The sequence below is a fragment of the Peromyscus californicus genome, unplaced genomic scaffold (genome assembly GCF_007827085.1).
Source record: "Peromyscus californicus insignis strain IS unplaced genomic scaffold, ASM782708v3 Scaffold_3__1_contigs__length_106647218, whole genome shotgun sequence".
NCBI lineage: Eukaryota > Metazoa > Chordata > Mammalia > Rodentia > Cricetidae > Peromyscus > Peromyscus californicus.
This window is the reverse complement of record NW_026294551.1, coordinates 39,236,722-39,249,320: the sequence shown is the minus strand read 5'-3', so window position 1 is coordinate 39,249,320 and position 12,599 is coordinate 39,236,722. Positions and strand designations below refer to the sequence as shown.

The following is a 12,599-nucleotide window of genomic DNA, read 5'->3' as shown; positions in this document are numbered from 1 at the left end:
CACTTGTCTCTTCCAACCACAAATCAATGTCTGCTCCCATTTCCCCAAAGTGACTTAGATACCAAACTGGCAATATTTCTTCTTGGTGTATTGTCTTTGGAAAATGGCTCTGTGTCCCAGCTCACCTCTCCCATCTCGGGATTTGCCCTGTACTAACACCCTAGTTCCAAGCAGGCTCCCACTGTTGACCTCCAATGCTCAGTGGTCACCCTAACAGTTCTAACCCTCCCACTGTCTAGAGGAGAGGCCAGGCTATCCACATGAACATATCTTCTGTTTCCTCCATGGATCTTTAATCTCTCCCAAGAGTCTACTGTACTTAGGTACACTGTAGACAGTCATAATACTCAAGTTCCCACTTTCCAAGAGTTGACAACCTCTGGAAGAAGAGCCCGGCATGAAGTCACACTGCTGACAGGCTCTGCCCCACACCACTGGTTTAAGAGAGTCCTCTGCATACCCCAGTTTTTCTGTCTGTAACATGAAGGCAATGTGATATAGTCTGAGACTCGCTCTAATTCTAACCTTTTAGAATAGTCTTCACCTTCTCTGAGCATGCTCTGCTCACATTAAGACTCTACCTCACAGACCAATCATTCATTCATATCTGCCATCCACTTGTGCCCCAGAGCAGGTGGCTCTGATTACCTCAGTCAAATGGAGATGATCACTCTTCCTGATGTAGGCAGAGGCTCCTCCTTAGTCCAGTGAGTTCCAACCTTCCTCAGAACTCTCTACCTACACATGAGGGACAGCCTTCATCCTCAGACTCCCTGATGCCCCATTCCTGTCTCTCATGTGCCACCTTGTTCCACTTCATGGGACAGTTGTTTCCATCACTGTCCCTGCATCAAGAGGCTAAGAAATTCTTGAGGGAAGGAGGAGGCTTTATTCTACCATCTCTGTCCTCACAAACAGAGGATAAGTAGGAAGTTGGTTGAATTGAAATGCCATGGAAAATGAGGTCCATATGGACCAAGAAGCAAGACACCAGCACTTGATGTGTGACCATGAAGCTGCATCACCTTGAGAGGTCAGGAGAAAGACTAGCTTGTGTGCTGTCAGTGAACACGGAACACAAGACCCGGGGAGGTGGGTGACCAGGCTGAGTGCAGAATGAGGAGCAGAGATGAGTGAGTGCAGCCTGGACTTTGGGAGAAGAGGAGGAATGAGGAAAAACAAACTTGTACTTTGTGAAATGATCATAAAGTATCTCAGGATGCTGCCCTACCCATCCCAGCTTTTCACTTGGAAGCACTGTAGAGGACGGGCTCCCTCTTCACTCCTTTGTTTTCTGTCTCCCACAAGAGCATGCTGCAGTGGGAGGTCCGGGGCAAGCAGGTAAAGCAGAGTAATTAAACTAAAGGTGAACGAGACTGGGTCCATCATCCAGTTTCCCTCACTTGTCCTGCTTTTAGTCTGACTGTGCCCACGGCCTTGGTAGGCTGCACCTTCTCCACAGGTCACAGGCTAGGAACATGAGGAATTTCCTAGGGACTTGCTAGACAACATGCACATACTCAGCACTAGGTATCAATCCTTATTGTGTACTAGAACATTTTTTGTCTAGGTCTCCCAAACTTGGTTTCTTTTTCTGCCTCTTTTAACATCCCAAAAAATACCCTGACCCCTCCTCCCCCTCTCTCTCTCTCTCTCTCTCTCTCTCTCTCTCTCTCTCTCTCTCTCTCTCTCTCTCTCTCCTCAGTCTTCCTCTGTCTCTGACTCTGACTCCCTATCTCTCTGTCCCTTCCTTGTTTCACACAGCCTAAACCAACCCTTCTGAATGCTGCTGATCACATGGTATTTTTGTGTGTGGAAGAGTCTGGAGTGGTCAGTGTCTTCTGTCTGTGCTCACACCCCATGTTTGTTCCAGAGAGTCCAGACAACCTGGAAAGACTGACATGAAGGCTCCACTGCCTGAGGTGACCACCACCAAGTGCAGCAAGTTCCTATCCACATCCCGTGCCAGCAGGTGTGAACACTGCATCCTTCCTCTCAGGTTCACAATCACACACACCCCACCTCAGTCATTATCTTTAGTGTACCACTTCCCCCTCCAGCATTCACCCCGCTTCTGCCCTCCAACTCCCTCCTTTCTCTTCTGTGATGTCACTGCTGGGGGAAGACAATCTGCGAGGAACTCCTCACTTTCGGCTAATTTCAGTTTCCTTCCTGATACCATGACATCATCTTTTCTTAGGGTATTCCATTTTTCTCTCAGCACCCCACCTCTGTCCCAGGCCCCAGAGTCCCTATAAAGAGGGGTTCCTAGCTCAGATCAGCACAACACTCAGCCAGCTTCTGCAGCTTCTGGGCTCTGCAGTCTCAGCTCTGTACCAACCTCTCCCCCAGCAACACCATGAAGCTGTGTGTGTCTGCTCTCTCTCTCCTGCTGGTCATGGCTGCCTTCTGGGCTCCAGCGCTCTCAGCACCAAGTAAGTGGACTCTGCCATAGCTGCTCCCTTGATGACCCAGTGGGTTCAGTTTTCCAGCCAGGACCAGACCAGCAGTGGGGTTTGGTCAGGGGACAAAAGGGAGCTGGGAGATTCCCGACTCTGCTGTTCACAGTGGAGACTACCAGACATTCATTAATATTGAAGCTCCTGTTTCCTTAAAAATTAACAGCCAATAGAGGGAAATGGTGGTCCGGAAAGAATTGGCTTTCTCTCTGGTCTAAGCTTGTCTGTCTCTATGACTTGATTTCCCTAACTGAAACATGAAGGAATTGAGAGGTGTTTTGAGACAAAAATCCAGTTTCAATCTCCTAGAATTTTCTCTCCTTTTCGAGGACTGTCTTTCTAGAGTAAAAGTCTCATTCTGGGTGGAGAACCTTGCATTCAAGGGGCCGTGTTTAGGGTTCTAGTAGTTCATAGGGAAGATTTGGAATGCACAGCAGTTTTGACCTTACCCTGGCTTTTTCTTCCAGTGGGCTCTGACCCTCCCACTTCCTGCTGCTTTTCTTACACTGCTCAGAAGCTTCCTCGGAACTTTGTGACAGATTACTATGAGACCAGCAGCCTTTGCTCCAAGCCAGCAGTGGTGTAAGTACACACTGGGGGGAGGGCCAGCCTCAGAAAGGGCCAGGTTCACGTGAAAGGGCTAAGAGAAGGATTGAGTTCTAAGGGTTGAAGCTGTGCCAAAGAACAGTGAGGTCATGAGGTCACTTTCTGAGTTCTGATAGTGAATTAATGGTCATTAAAATGGGTGGTAGCTCTTGGAGATGAAGGTATCCAGAGTCCATGAAATCAGAAATAATCAAAACGATGCATACTTACATAGAAAGTCCATTTCAAGGAGCAATGAAAAATTGGGAGACATCATCATATTGATCATGAAACCCTGTTTCCTAATACAGGGAAACCTGGGCACAGATACACACCCAGGGAACAGAGTTTCAGGAAGTCTAGTGTCAGGGTAATGCAGGAAGGACCCCATCTACCATGGCTGCCCACAGAAGCAATGCTCAACAGAGTCAGATGCCTACCACCCGCAAAGGACAATGCTAGATGTCCTCTAAGGAACCATGGGATTCTCATCTCTCCTCTCCTTCTTCTATAGATTCCTCACCAGAAAAGGCAAGGAAGTCTGTGCTGACCCCAGCCTGCCCTGGGTCAATGAGTATGTGAATGACCTGGAGCTGAACTGAGCTGCAGGAGGAACCACTTCAGGGAAGGCCTCCTGAGCCCTGTTGCTCCTCATTGAGAAGTGCCTTGCTCCTTCCATTCAGAATTCCTCTCCCCCTTCTTAATCAAGTATTTATATAGACTTTATGATTTTATTTGGTGTTATTTCTACTATTTATATTTAGTTAAAGGACATGTGTCTCCCATGGGGATGGTCCACCATTACCGTTCCTCAGCTATTCTGGATATGATTATGTAATTGATTTCATGCATTTTCATAATAAATCTTTCTTTACAATATAGTTTGTGATTTTAAATTGATCTTCATTTGGGTTAAAACTGCCTGGTGCTATTATGGATAAAATATGGTTTGTAAAGTCAGTGAGAATGAGTAAATACTGAGATCTTAACCTGTCCTCTTATATACATGGAATCAAGACATTTCCTCTCAATGCTTCTAATGAGAATGCTGACACCAGTATGAAGGTGGGGACCGGTGCCTACAGTTTTACAGATTAAGAAACAAACACAGGGACAAGGGGTTCCATGGGACTTGTAGATTTGCTTGGGAAGCATCAGGAAAGAAGGATCCAGAAGAAAAATGGTGATCCTAAGGTTCATTAGATTGACATACAGAGGGAACCTGTGACTGGGACAACACAAGCCCAAGGGAAGGGATGTGGTTCAGTGATAAGGGGACTTCATTGTCTTATTATCACTGTGACATTAGAAGAGTCACTTTACCTTACTAGAGCTCGTTTTCTGACCTGTAAATGGGGTAATAGTACCCACTGTTTTGGAATGTATACAGCACCCCAGATGGTTTGTCTCCTTCTCTGAACCCCAGCTTGTGTCCTTGTGTGAACAAGGATTTTTGAAGTTCCTATTAGCTCATGGGTCAGCAACCTAAACCACATAGCAAATGGGATGACAAAGTTTAAGTGTCTGGTTTGGTTGTAAAACATCGTGGACCCAAGCCATGTCTACTTAATAATTTTCAGCCACACTTACTCCACCTAGGACAGAGAGAATTGAATGAACAGTAGTTCTGATCAATGGTTCATAGTCTGGCAGTGTGTTGGAACTGGGAAAAGACCACTTAGGCCATCCAGTCTAACTCTCATTTTGTGGAAACTGAGGTTAAAGACTGAGAAATAACTTAAGAAAGGCCACTCACTGTGTGGCAGAGTGGCACTGCAACTGATGTCAACCCCCAGGTCAGTACCCTGTACTGGGTATCTTTCCTAGTGACACACTTCTGTAGCCCGCATACGGATAATCCCCTGAGAAACATAGACAAGGTGAAGATGGCCTTGAAAGACATTTCATCATTGCCTACTGCATAAAAGTGTAACAGGATCCTCTTCTCTGAGACAACAAGCACATTTCCTTCCTTGTCCCACCCTCAGCCCCTCCTGGCATCCAGGCTACTCCAAAGCAAGGGACCTAGAGCAGGTCTGAGAGGATGGGGACTTAGAATCGTTGGCTTCTGGTTTCCTTTGTCAGGATTTGAGCTATCCAATATGCTAGCACTGTTCATAGTGCCTACTTACATTTCAATGAAATACAACTAGAATAAAATTGAATTCAGCTTCTCAGTCACACCATTCCATGTTAGAAAGGACTAGTGTAGAACCTGCCCAGAACCACCAGTCACTATAGAGAGCTTTGTTCCATTGTGCCTTCCCAGCAATCCTGGCTTAAAGCAGAGTGGTTGTCAGGAAAATCAGGGCAGCCTAGAAGGTTACATAGATAGATACAGAGATAGACAACTTCCATTCTGAGTGGACGGGACAGCAGAGAGAATGGATGGTCCTCAGAAATGAGACAAGGTACAGATCACTGTAGAAGACTGAACAATAACTTCCCAATGTGATAAGATCCTAAGCCCTAAAACAGTCATCATTACCACACATGGAAGATGGGATTCTGCAGATAGGATTAAGAAAGAATCCTGGGGCACAGAGCCAGTCAGGCCCCCTGTGTAGCCATGCACCCCGCTAATGGAGGCAGAAGGAAAGTGGAAAAAGGGTACTACAGAGCCATGTGACAAGCGAAGAAGATGTCATGCTGCTGCCTCTGAAGAAGGCAATGGAGGCCATGGTGCAATGGTTGGAGAGATGTCCCCAAGGAGAAGTGGGCTTGTTGCTCTTGCAGAGGACTGACTCTATTTCCAGTACCCACATGACAGCTCACGGTCATCTCTGACTTATTTTTTTCGGGCAATCTAATGCCTTCTTCTCTTCAGGCCTCCACAGGTAGCAGGTGATTATATAGTGCATAGACATACATGCAGGCAAACACAGAATAGTTTTTTAATCTTAAAAAAAATGTAGATCTAGAAGCTGGAAAGGGTAAGGAAATGGTTTCTTCCCACAGGCTGATGAAACTAATTTTGGACTTCTAATCCTTGATGTTTAAGGGATTAAATGTGTTTTGTTTTAAGACATCAAGATTACCATGACTTGTCATAGCAGTAGTAGGAAACTGGTACAATCGACAGCTGAAGAGTCAATCACTGACAGTGGTGACCCCACAGGTGCAAAAGAGAATGGAACATTCTAGAAAATAAGCCAAACATCCCTAAACGGTACTGCAAGGTGAGGTAGACATACTCCAAAGAGTTGGACTGCAGTGAGACAAGGCTCTGTTTCAACAGGTGTCGATGAGGGCTGATTCTTCCCCAAAGGTTCCTGACCCTCAGAGGGAACATCTCCTAAGGTTCCGGTGGCATGGTGGGAATCTTGAATTCTTAGCTGGAGATGAATCCATCCTCTCACATGCAGATGAGGCCTACAGTAGAGTCATGGCCTATTTGTGTTGGCATTATTGCTGAGAGAGCAGGGTTAGGACCAGAATCAGGATCTCCTCCTTCATAATTAGTTCTTGTTCCCATATGGCCACACGCTGGGCAAACAGGGAAGGAGGAAGTCACTTCCACAGAGGCGGGATCCCAGGAATTCTGGGGCAGATCTATGAGGAAAGGCTTCGACCAGGAATAACAAAGGATGGGGCAATGTGGGACTCCACCTGCTGCATCATGTAAAACTTTGGTCTCTCCCTTCTCCTCTCGGCCAGTGACCTCCTTTTTTAGTCTACTATGAGATATCTTATGTGCTTGCTTGGTTTTACATATGGACTTTGTCCATGTTTCTGGATCTGCAGTAGAGCCTGAAGAGAGGAGGCAGAGTAAGGGAAGGGACCTGTGGCTTCTAAAGCAATGTCTACATGCTAGTGTGTACTGCTCTCCTCCCTTAGGGCCTTCCTCCCCCACTCTCTTTCCAATAAGCATGGGGTATGCAGGTATCCCTGTGATATGGCATGGAATTCTCTGGGTATATGCTTGGGGCAAAATAGCTTAGTCACATAGTAGATCTAGTTTGCTTTTTATTTTTGAGAAATTTTATATTGATTTTACAAATATGTATTAATTTACAACTTTACAAGTATTCCAACTTTACTGTGTTTTTCAGCTCCATGAGTTTTCTAGACTCAGTACATCTGCAAATAGGGGCAGTTGACTTCTTCTGCTCCTATTGTTGTCTCTTTAAAGTTTTTTTTCAAATTTATATTTTTTAATATTAAGAAATTTTCTGTTCATTTTACATACCAACCACAGATCACCCTCCCCTTCTTCCTCCCATCCCCCAGCCTTATGCCCCCAATCGCCCACCCATTCCCATTTCCTCCAAGGCAAGGCATCCCATATGGAGTCAGAAGAGCCTGATAAACTCAGCTGAGGCAGACCTAAGCCCCTCCCCCTACACCAAGACTGTGTAAGGTGTCCTACCTCAGACAGTGGGCTCCAAAAAGCCTTCTAATGCAGTAGGGATGGATCCTGATCCCACTGTCAGGGGGCCCCTTAAGCAGATCAAGCTACACAACTATTTTGCCCATGCAGAGTGTCTAGTCCAGTCCCATGGAGGCTCCATAGCTAATGATCCACAGTTCATGAGTTCCCACTAGTTTCGTTTGGTTGTTTCTGTAGATTTCTCCATCATAATCTTGATGTCCCTTGCTCATAGAATCTTTTTTCACTCTCTTTGGCAGGACTCCTGGAGCTCAGCGTGGTGCTAGGCTGTAGATCTCTGCATCTGCTTCCATCACTTACTGGATGGAGGCTGTATGATAACAGGGTATTCACCAATCTGATTACCAGGGTAGGCTAGTTCAAACACCCTCTCCACTATTGCTAGTAGTCTAAGGTGGGTCATTTTTGTGGATTCCTGGGAACTTCCCTACCTCCCAATTCCTCCCTGTCCCCATTGATGTCTCCCTCTACCATGGTTTCTTTTCCATTGCTCTCCCAATCAGTCCCTGTTCCAGCTTGACCATCGAGTTCCCTTTTGTTTTCACCTCCCATCCCCTACCCTCTATTGCTCCTCCTCACCCCCAATTTACTCATGGAAATCTCATCTATTTACCCTTCCCACTGCAATCCATGTGTCCCTCTTAGGGTTCTCCTTTTTAGCCAGCTTCTCTGAAGCTGTGGGTTGTCTTCTGGTTATCCTTTGCTTTACATCTAGTATCCACTTATGAGTGAGTACATACCATGTTTGTCCTCATGAGTCTGGGTGACCTCATTCAGGATGAAATTTTCTAGTTCCATCAATTTTCTGCCAATTTGATTGATGTCATTTTGTTTTTTACTGCTGAATAGTACTCCATTGTGTATATGTGCCACATTTTCTTTATTCATTCTTTGGTTGAGGGGCATCTAGGTTGTTTCCAGGTTCTGGCTATTACGAATAATGCTGCTATGAACATAGTTGAGCATGTGTCCTTGTGGTATGACTGAGCATTCCTTGAGTATATCTGTAAGAGTAGTATTGCTGGGTCTTGAAGTAATTGATTCCCAATTTTCTGAGAAACCACCATATTGATTTCAAAAGTGGCTCTACAAGTTTGCACTCCCACCAACAGTGGAGGAGTGTTCCCATTTCTCCACATCCTCTCCAAAAACAGTTGTTATCAGTGTGTTTGATCATAGCCATTCTGACAGATGTAAGATGGTATCTCAGTGGCATTTTGATTTGCGTTTCCCTGATGACTAAGGATGTTGAGCAATTCCTTAAATGTCTTCTGGCCATATGAGATTCTTCTTTTGTGAATTCTCTGTTTAGCTCTGTAACCCAATTTTTAATTGGATTGTTCAGTATTTGGATGTCTAGTTTCTTGAAATCTTTATATATTTTGGAGATCAGCCTTCTGTCAGATGTGGGGTTGATGAAGATCTTTTCCCATTCTATAGGCTGTCGTTTGGTCTTATTGACCATGTCCTTTGCCTTACAAAAGCTTCTCAGTTTCATTAGGTCCCATTTATTAATTTTTGCTCTCAGTGTCTGTGTTACTGGTGTTATATTTAGGAAGTAGTCTCCTGTGCCAATGTGTTCAAGAGTACTTCCTACTTTCTGTTCTATAGGTTCAGTGCAACTGGATTTGTGTTGAGGTCTTTGATCCACTTAGACTTGAGTTTTGTGCATGATGATAGATATGGATCTATTTGCAATCTTCTACATGTTGACATCCAGTTATGCCAGCACCATTTGTTGAAGATGCTTTCTTTTTTCCATAGTACAGTTTTGGCTTCTTTGTCAAAAATCAGGTGTTAAGGTGTGTAGATTAATGTTCATAGGTGTGTTGATTCCATTGGTCCACTTGTCGGTTTTTATGCCAATACCAAGCTGTTTTTATTAGTATAGCTTTATAGTAGAGCTTGAGATCAGGGGTGGTGATGCCTACAGAGGTGGCTTTATTGTACAGGATTGTTTTAGCTATCCTAGGTTTTTGCTTTTTCCATATGAAGTTGAGTACTGTTGTTTCCGGATCAGTGAAGAACTGTGCATGCATTTTGATGGGGATTACACTGAGTCTGTAGATTGCTTTTGGTATGAGTGCCATTTTTACTATGTTAATTCTACCTATCCATGTGCATGAGATATCTTTTCATTTTGCGATATCTTCTTCAACTTTTTCTCAGAGACTTAAAGTTCTTGTCATACAGGTCTTTCGCCTGCTTAGTTAGAGTCACCTCAAGGTATATATTATTTGTGGTTATAGTAATGGGTGATGTTTCTCTGTTTTCTTTCTCATCCCACTTATCATTTGTGTATACGAGGGCCATTGATTTATTTAATCCAAACACATTACTGAAGGTGTTTATTGGCGGTAAGAGTTCCCTGGTAGAATTTTGGGGTCACTTACATATACTATCATATCGTTCGCAAATAGGGAAAGTTTGACTTCTTCCTTTCCGATTTGTATCTCCTTGATCTCCTTTTGTTGTTTTATTGCTCTAGCTAGAACTTCTGTACTATATTAAATAGATACAGGGAGAGTGGACAGCCTTGTCTTGTCCTCATTTTAGTGGAATCACTTTGAATTTCTCTCCATTTAATTTGATGTTGGCTGTCAGCTTGCTGTAAATTGCCTTTATTTTGTTTAGGTATGTTCCTTGTATTCCTGATCTCTTTAAAAATCTTTATCATGAAGGAGCGTGGGATTTTTGTCAAAAGCTTTTTCAGCATCAAATGAGATGATGATATGGTTTTTTTTCTTTCAGTTTGTTTACAAGGTGTACTATAGTGACAGATTTTCATATGTTGAACCATCCTTGCATCATTGGGATGAAGCCTACTTGGTCATGGTGGATATATTTTTTAATTATTCTTGGATTCAATTTGCCAGTATTTTATTGAGTATTTTTGCATTGATGTCATGAGGGAGACTGGTCTGTAATTCTCTTTCTTTGTTGCATCTTTGTGTGGTTTTGGTATCATGGTAACTGAAGCCTCATAAAAAGAGTTTAGTTATGTTCCTTCTATTTCTATTATGTGCAACAACTTAAAGAATATTGGTATTAGCTCTTCTTTGAAATTCTGGGAGAATTCTGTGCTGAAGCCATTTGGTCCTAGAATTTGGGGGGGGGGGATTGGGATATTTTAATGACTGTTTTTATTTCCTCCAGGGCTATTGGTCTATTTAAATAGCTTATCTGGTCTTGATTTAACTTTGCTATGTGGAACCTATCCAGAAAATTGTCCATTTCTTTTAGATTTTCCAATTTTGTGGAGTAGTGATGATTCTCTGGATTCCCTCATTGTCTGTTGTTATGTCTCCCTTTTCGTTTCTGATTTTTGTTAATTTGGATGATCTCTCTCTCTCTCTCTCTCTCTCTCTCTCTCTCTCTCTCTCCCTCTCTCCCTCCCTCCTTCCTTCCTTCCCTCTCTCCTTCCCTCCCTCCCTCTTTCTCTGTCTCTCTCTGCCTTTTGGTTAGTTTGAATAAGGGCTTGTCTATTTTGTAAGTTTTCTCAAGAACCAAATTTTTTTATTGACTCTTTGTATTGTTCTCTTTGTTTCTATTTTATTGATTTCAGCCCTCAATTTGATTATTTCCTGGCATCTCTTCCTCCTGAGAGAGTTTGCTTCTTTTTGTTCTAGAGCTTTCAGGTGTGCTGTTAAGTCGCTAGTGTGGGATTTCTCCAATTTCTTCATGTGAGAATTTAGTGCTATGAATTTTCCTCTTAGCACTGCTTTCATAGTGTCCCGAAAGTTTGGGTATATTGTACATTCCTTTTCATTGAATTCTAGGAAGTCTTTAATGTCTTCCTTTATTTCTTCCTTGATCCAGTGGTGATTGAGTTTAGTATTATTCAGTTTCCATGAGACTGTAGGCTTTCTACATGTTTTGTTGTTGTTGAAATCTAACTTTAAGCCATGGTGGTCTGATAAAATACAGGAGGTTATTCCATTTTTTTTGTATCTGTTGAGATTTACTTTGTGACAGAGTATGTGGCCGATTTTAGAGAAGGTTCCATGCAGTACTGAGAAGAAGGTATATTCTTTTGTGTGAGGGTAGAATGTTCTGTAGATATCTATTAATTCCATTTGAGTTGTAACATCTGTTCGTTCTCCTATTTCTCTGTTAAGTTTGTCTGGCAGACTTGTCCATTGGGGAGAGCGGGCTATTGAAATCTCCCACCACTAGCGTGTATAACCTTTCCTCTTAGGACAACATTGGCTCCATCCCAGAGGTTCTTATAGAATATATTTTCATCTCCAGTTGTCTCTAGGAAGTTTTTATATTTCTTCTCTGATGTCTTAGATTACGCACTGTTTGTTCAAAATGTATTATTTAGTCTCTAAGTATTTTTATGGCTTTTGTAGTTCCTCTTATTGATATCTATTTGTATTGCATTACAATCTGACCAGAAACAAAGATTTACCTCAACTTTTTTGTATTTGTGAGACTTAATTTCTGTCTTGTGATGTAGTCAATATTAGAAAAGGTTTCATGTGCTGCTAAGAAAAATCCTATTCCCTCTTTGCGGGGGGGGGGGGGGGGGGGGGCAAATATATAAGATAAATAATAAGTCCAGTTCACTCAGTATATTTTAACTCTGAAGTTTCTTTGTTTTTAGTTTAGAAGACCTATGTAAGTATAAAACTGAAATACTGAAGCCCCCACCATTTTTCTGTCAGGACTTAAGTGCCTCTTTGTGTCTTTTACTGTGTGTTTTATGAAATCCAAGACCCCAATATTTGGTGCATAGATGTTACAAATGTTATACCTTCTTGATGAATTTCCTTTTTATTAATATTTATTGTCCCTTTTTTATCTCTTCTAATCATAGTTTGGTTTGAAGTTTACTTTGATATAAGGATAGTTATGCCTGCTTATTATGTTTTCCATTGGCCTGGCAGTTTGTTTTCCATCCTTTAATAATAAGTTTTTGGTATCTTTATTTTTATGAACGTGCTTCTTGGAGACCACATATAGTTGGTTCTTGGTTTTTCAGGCAACCCATTATTCTGTACCTTTTGTGATAAGTTGGAGTCATTTACTGTTATTTACACAAAGGGGTTTCCCGTTTACTGGAAATGTGTTAGGTGATATTGCTGTGTTTTTTGGATTATTGCAGTTTCTATTCCTCCCGTGTTAATTTTGAGCGTTTGCCAAGTCCTTGTGTTGGGCAT

At 42.7% G+C, this 12,599-nt stretch overlaps 1 protein-coding gene across 2 annotated transcripts; it reads left to right on the top strand.

Annotated features, from left to right (window-relative positions):
* Positions 1-2,359: 2,359 nt before the first annotated feature.
* On the top strand, positions 2,360-3,646 carry LOC128123391 (C-C motif chemokine 4-like). 2 transcript variants are annotated; one of them, XM_052759751.1, is made up of 3 exons: positions 2,360-2,435; positions 2,927-3,041; positions 3,571-3,646. In XM_052759751.1, exons 1-3 carry the CDS (start codon positions 2,360-2,362, stop codon positions 3,644-3,646), a joined length of 267 nt encoding a protein of 88 aa, XP_052615711.1. The 2 variants fall into 2 exon arrangements, with proteins under 2 accessions (XP_052615711.1, XP_052615710.1); XM_052759750.1 differs by having other exon boundaries at positions 3,559-3,646.
* The last annotated feature ends 8,953 nt before the right edge of the window (positions 3,647-12,599 follow it).

Coding starts and splice junctions, on each gene's coding strand:
- LOC128123391 (XM_052759750.1), top strand. CDS start 2,360: ATGAAGCTGTGTGTGTCTGCTCTCTCTCTCCTGCTGGTCATGGCTGCC. Junction 2,436..2,926: donor TCCAGCGCTCTCAGCACCAA/GTAAGTGGACTC, acceptor TTTTTCTTCCAG/TGGGCTCTGACCCTCCCACT. Junction 3,042..3,558: donor TGCTCCAAGCCAGCAGTGGT/GTAAGTACACAC, acceptor CTTCTTCTATAG/ATTCCTCACCAGAAAAGGCA.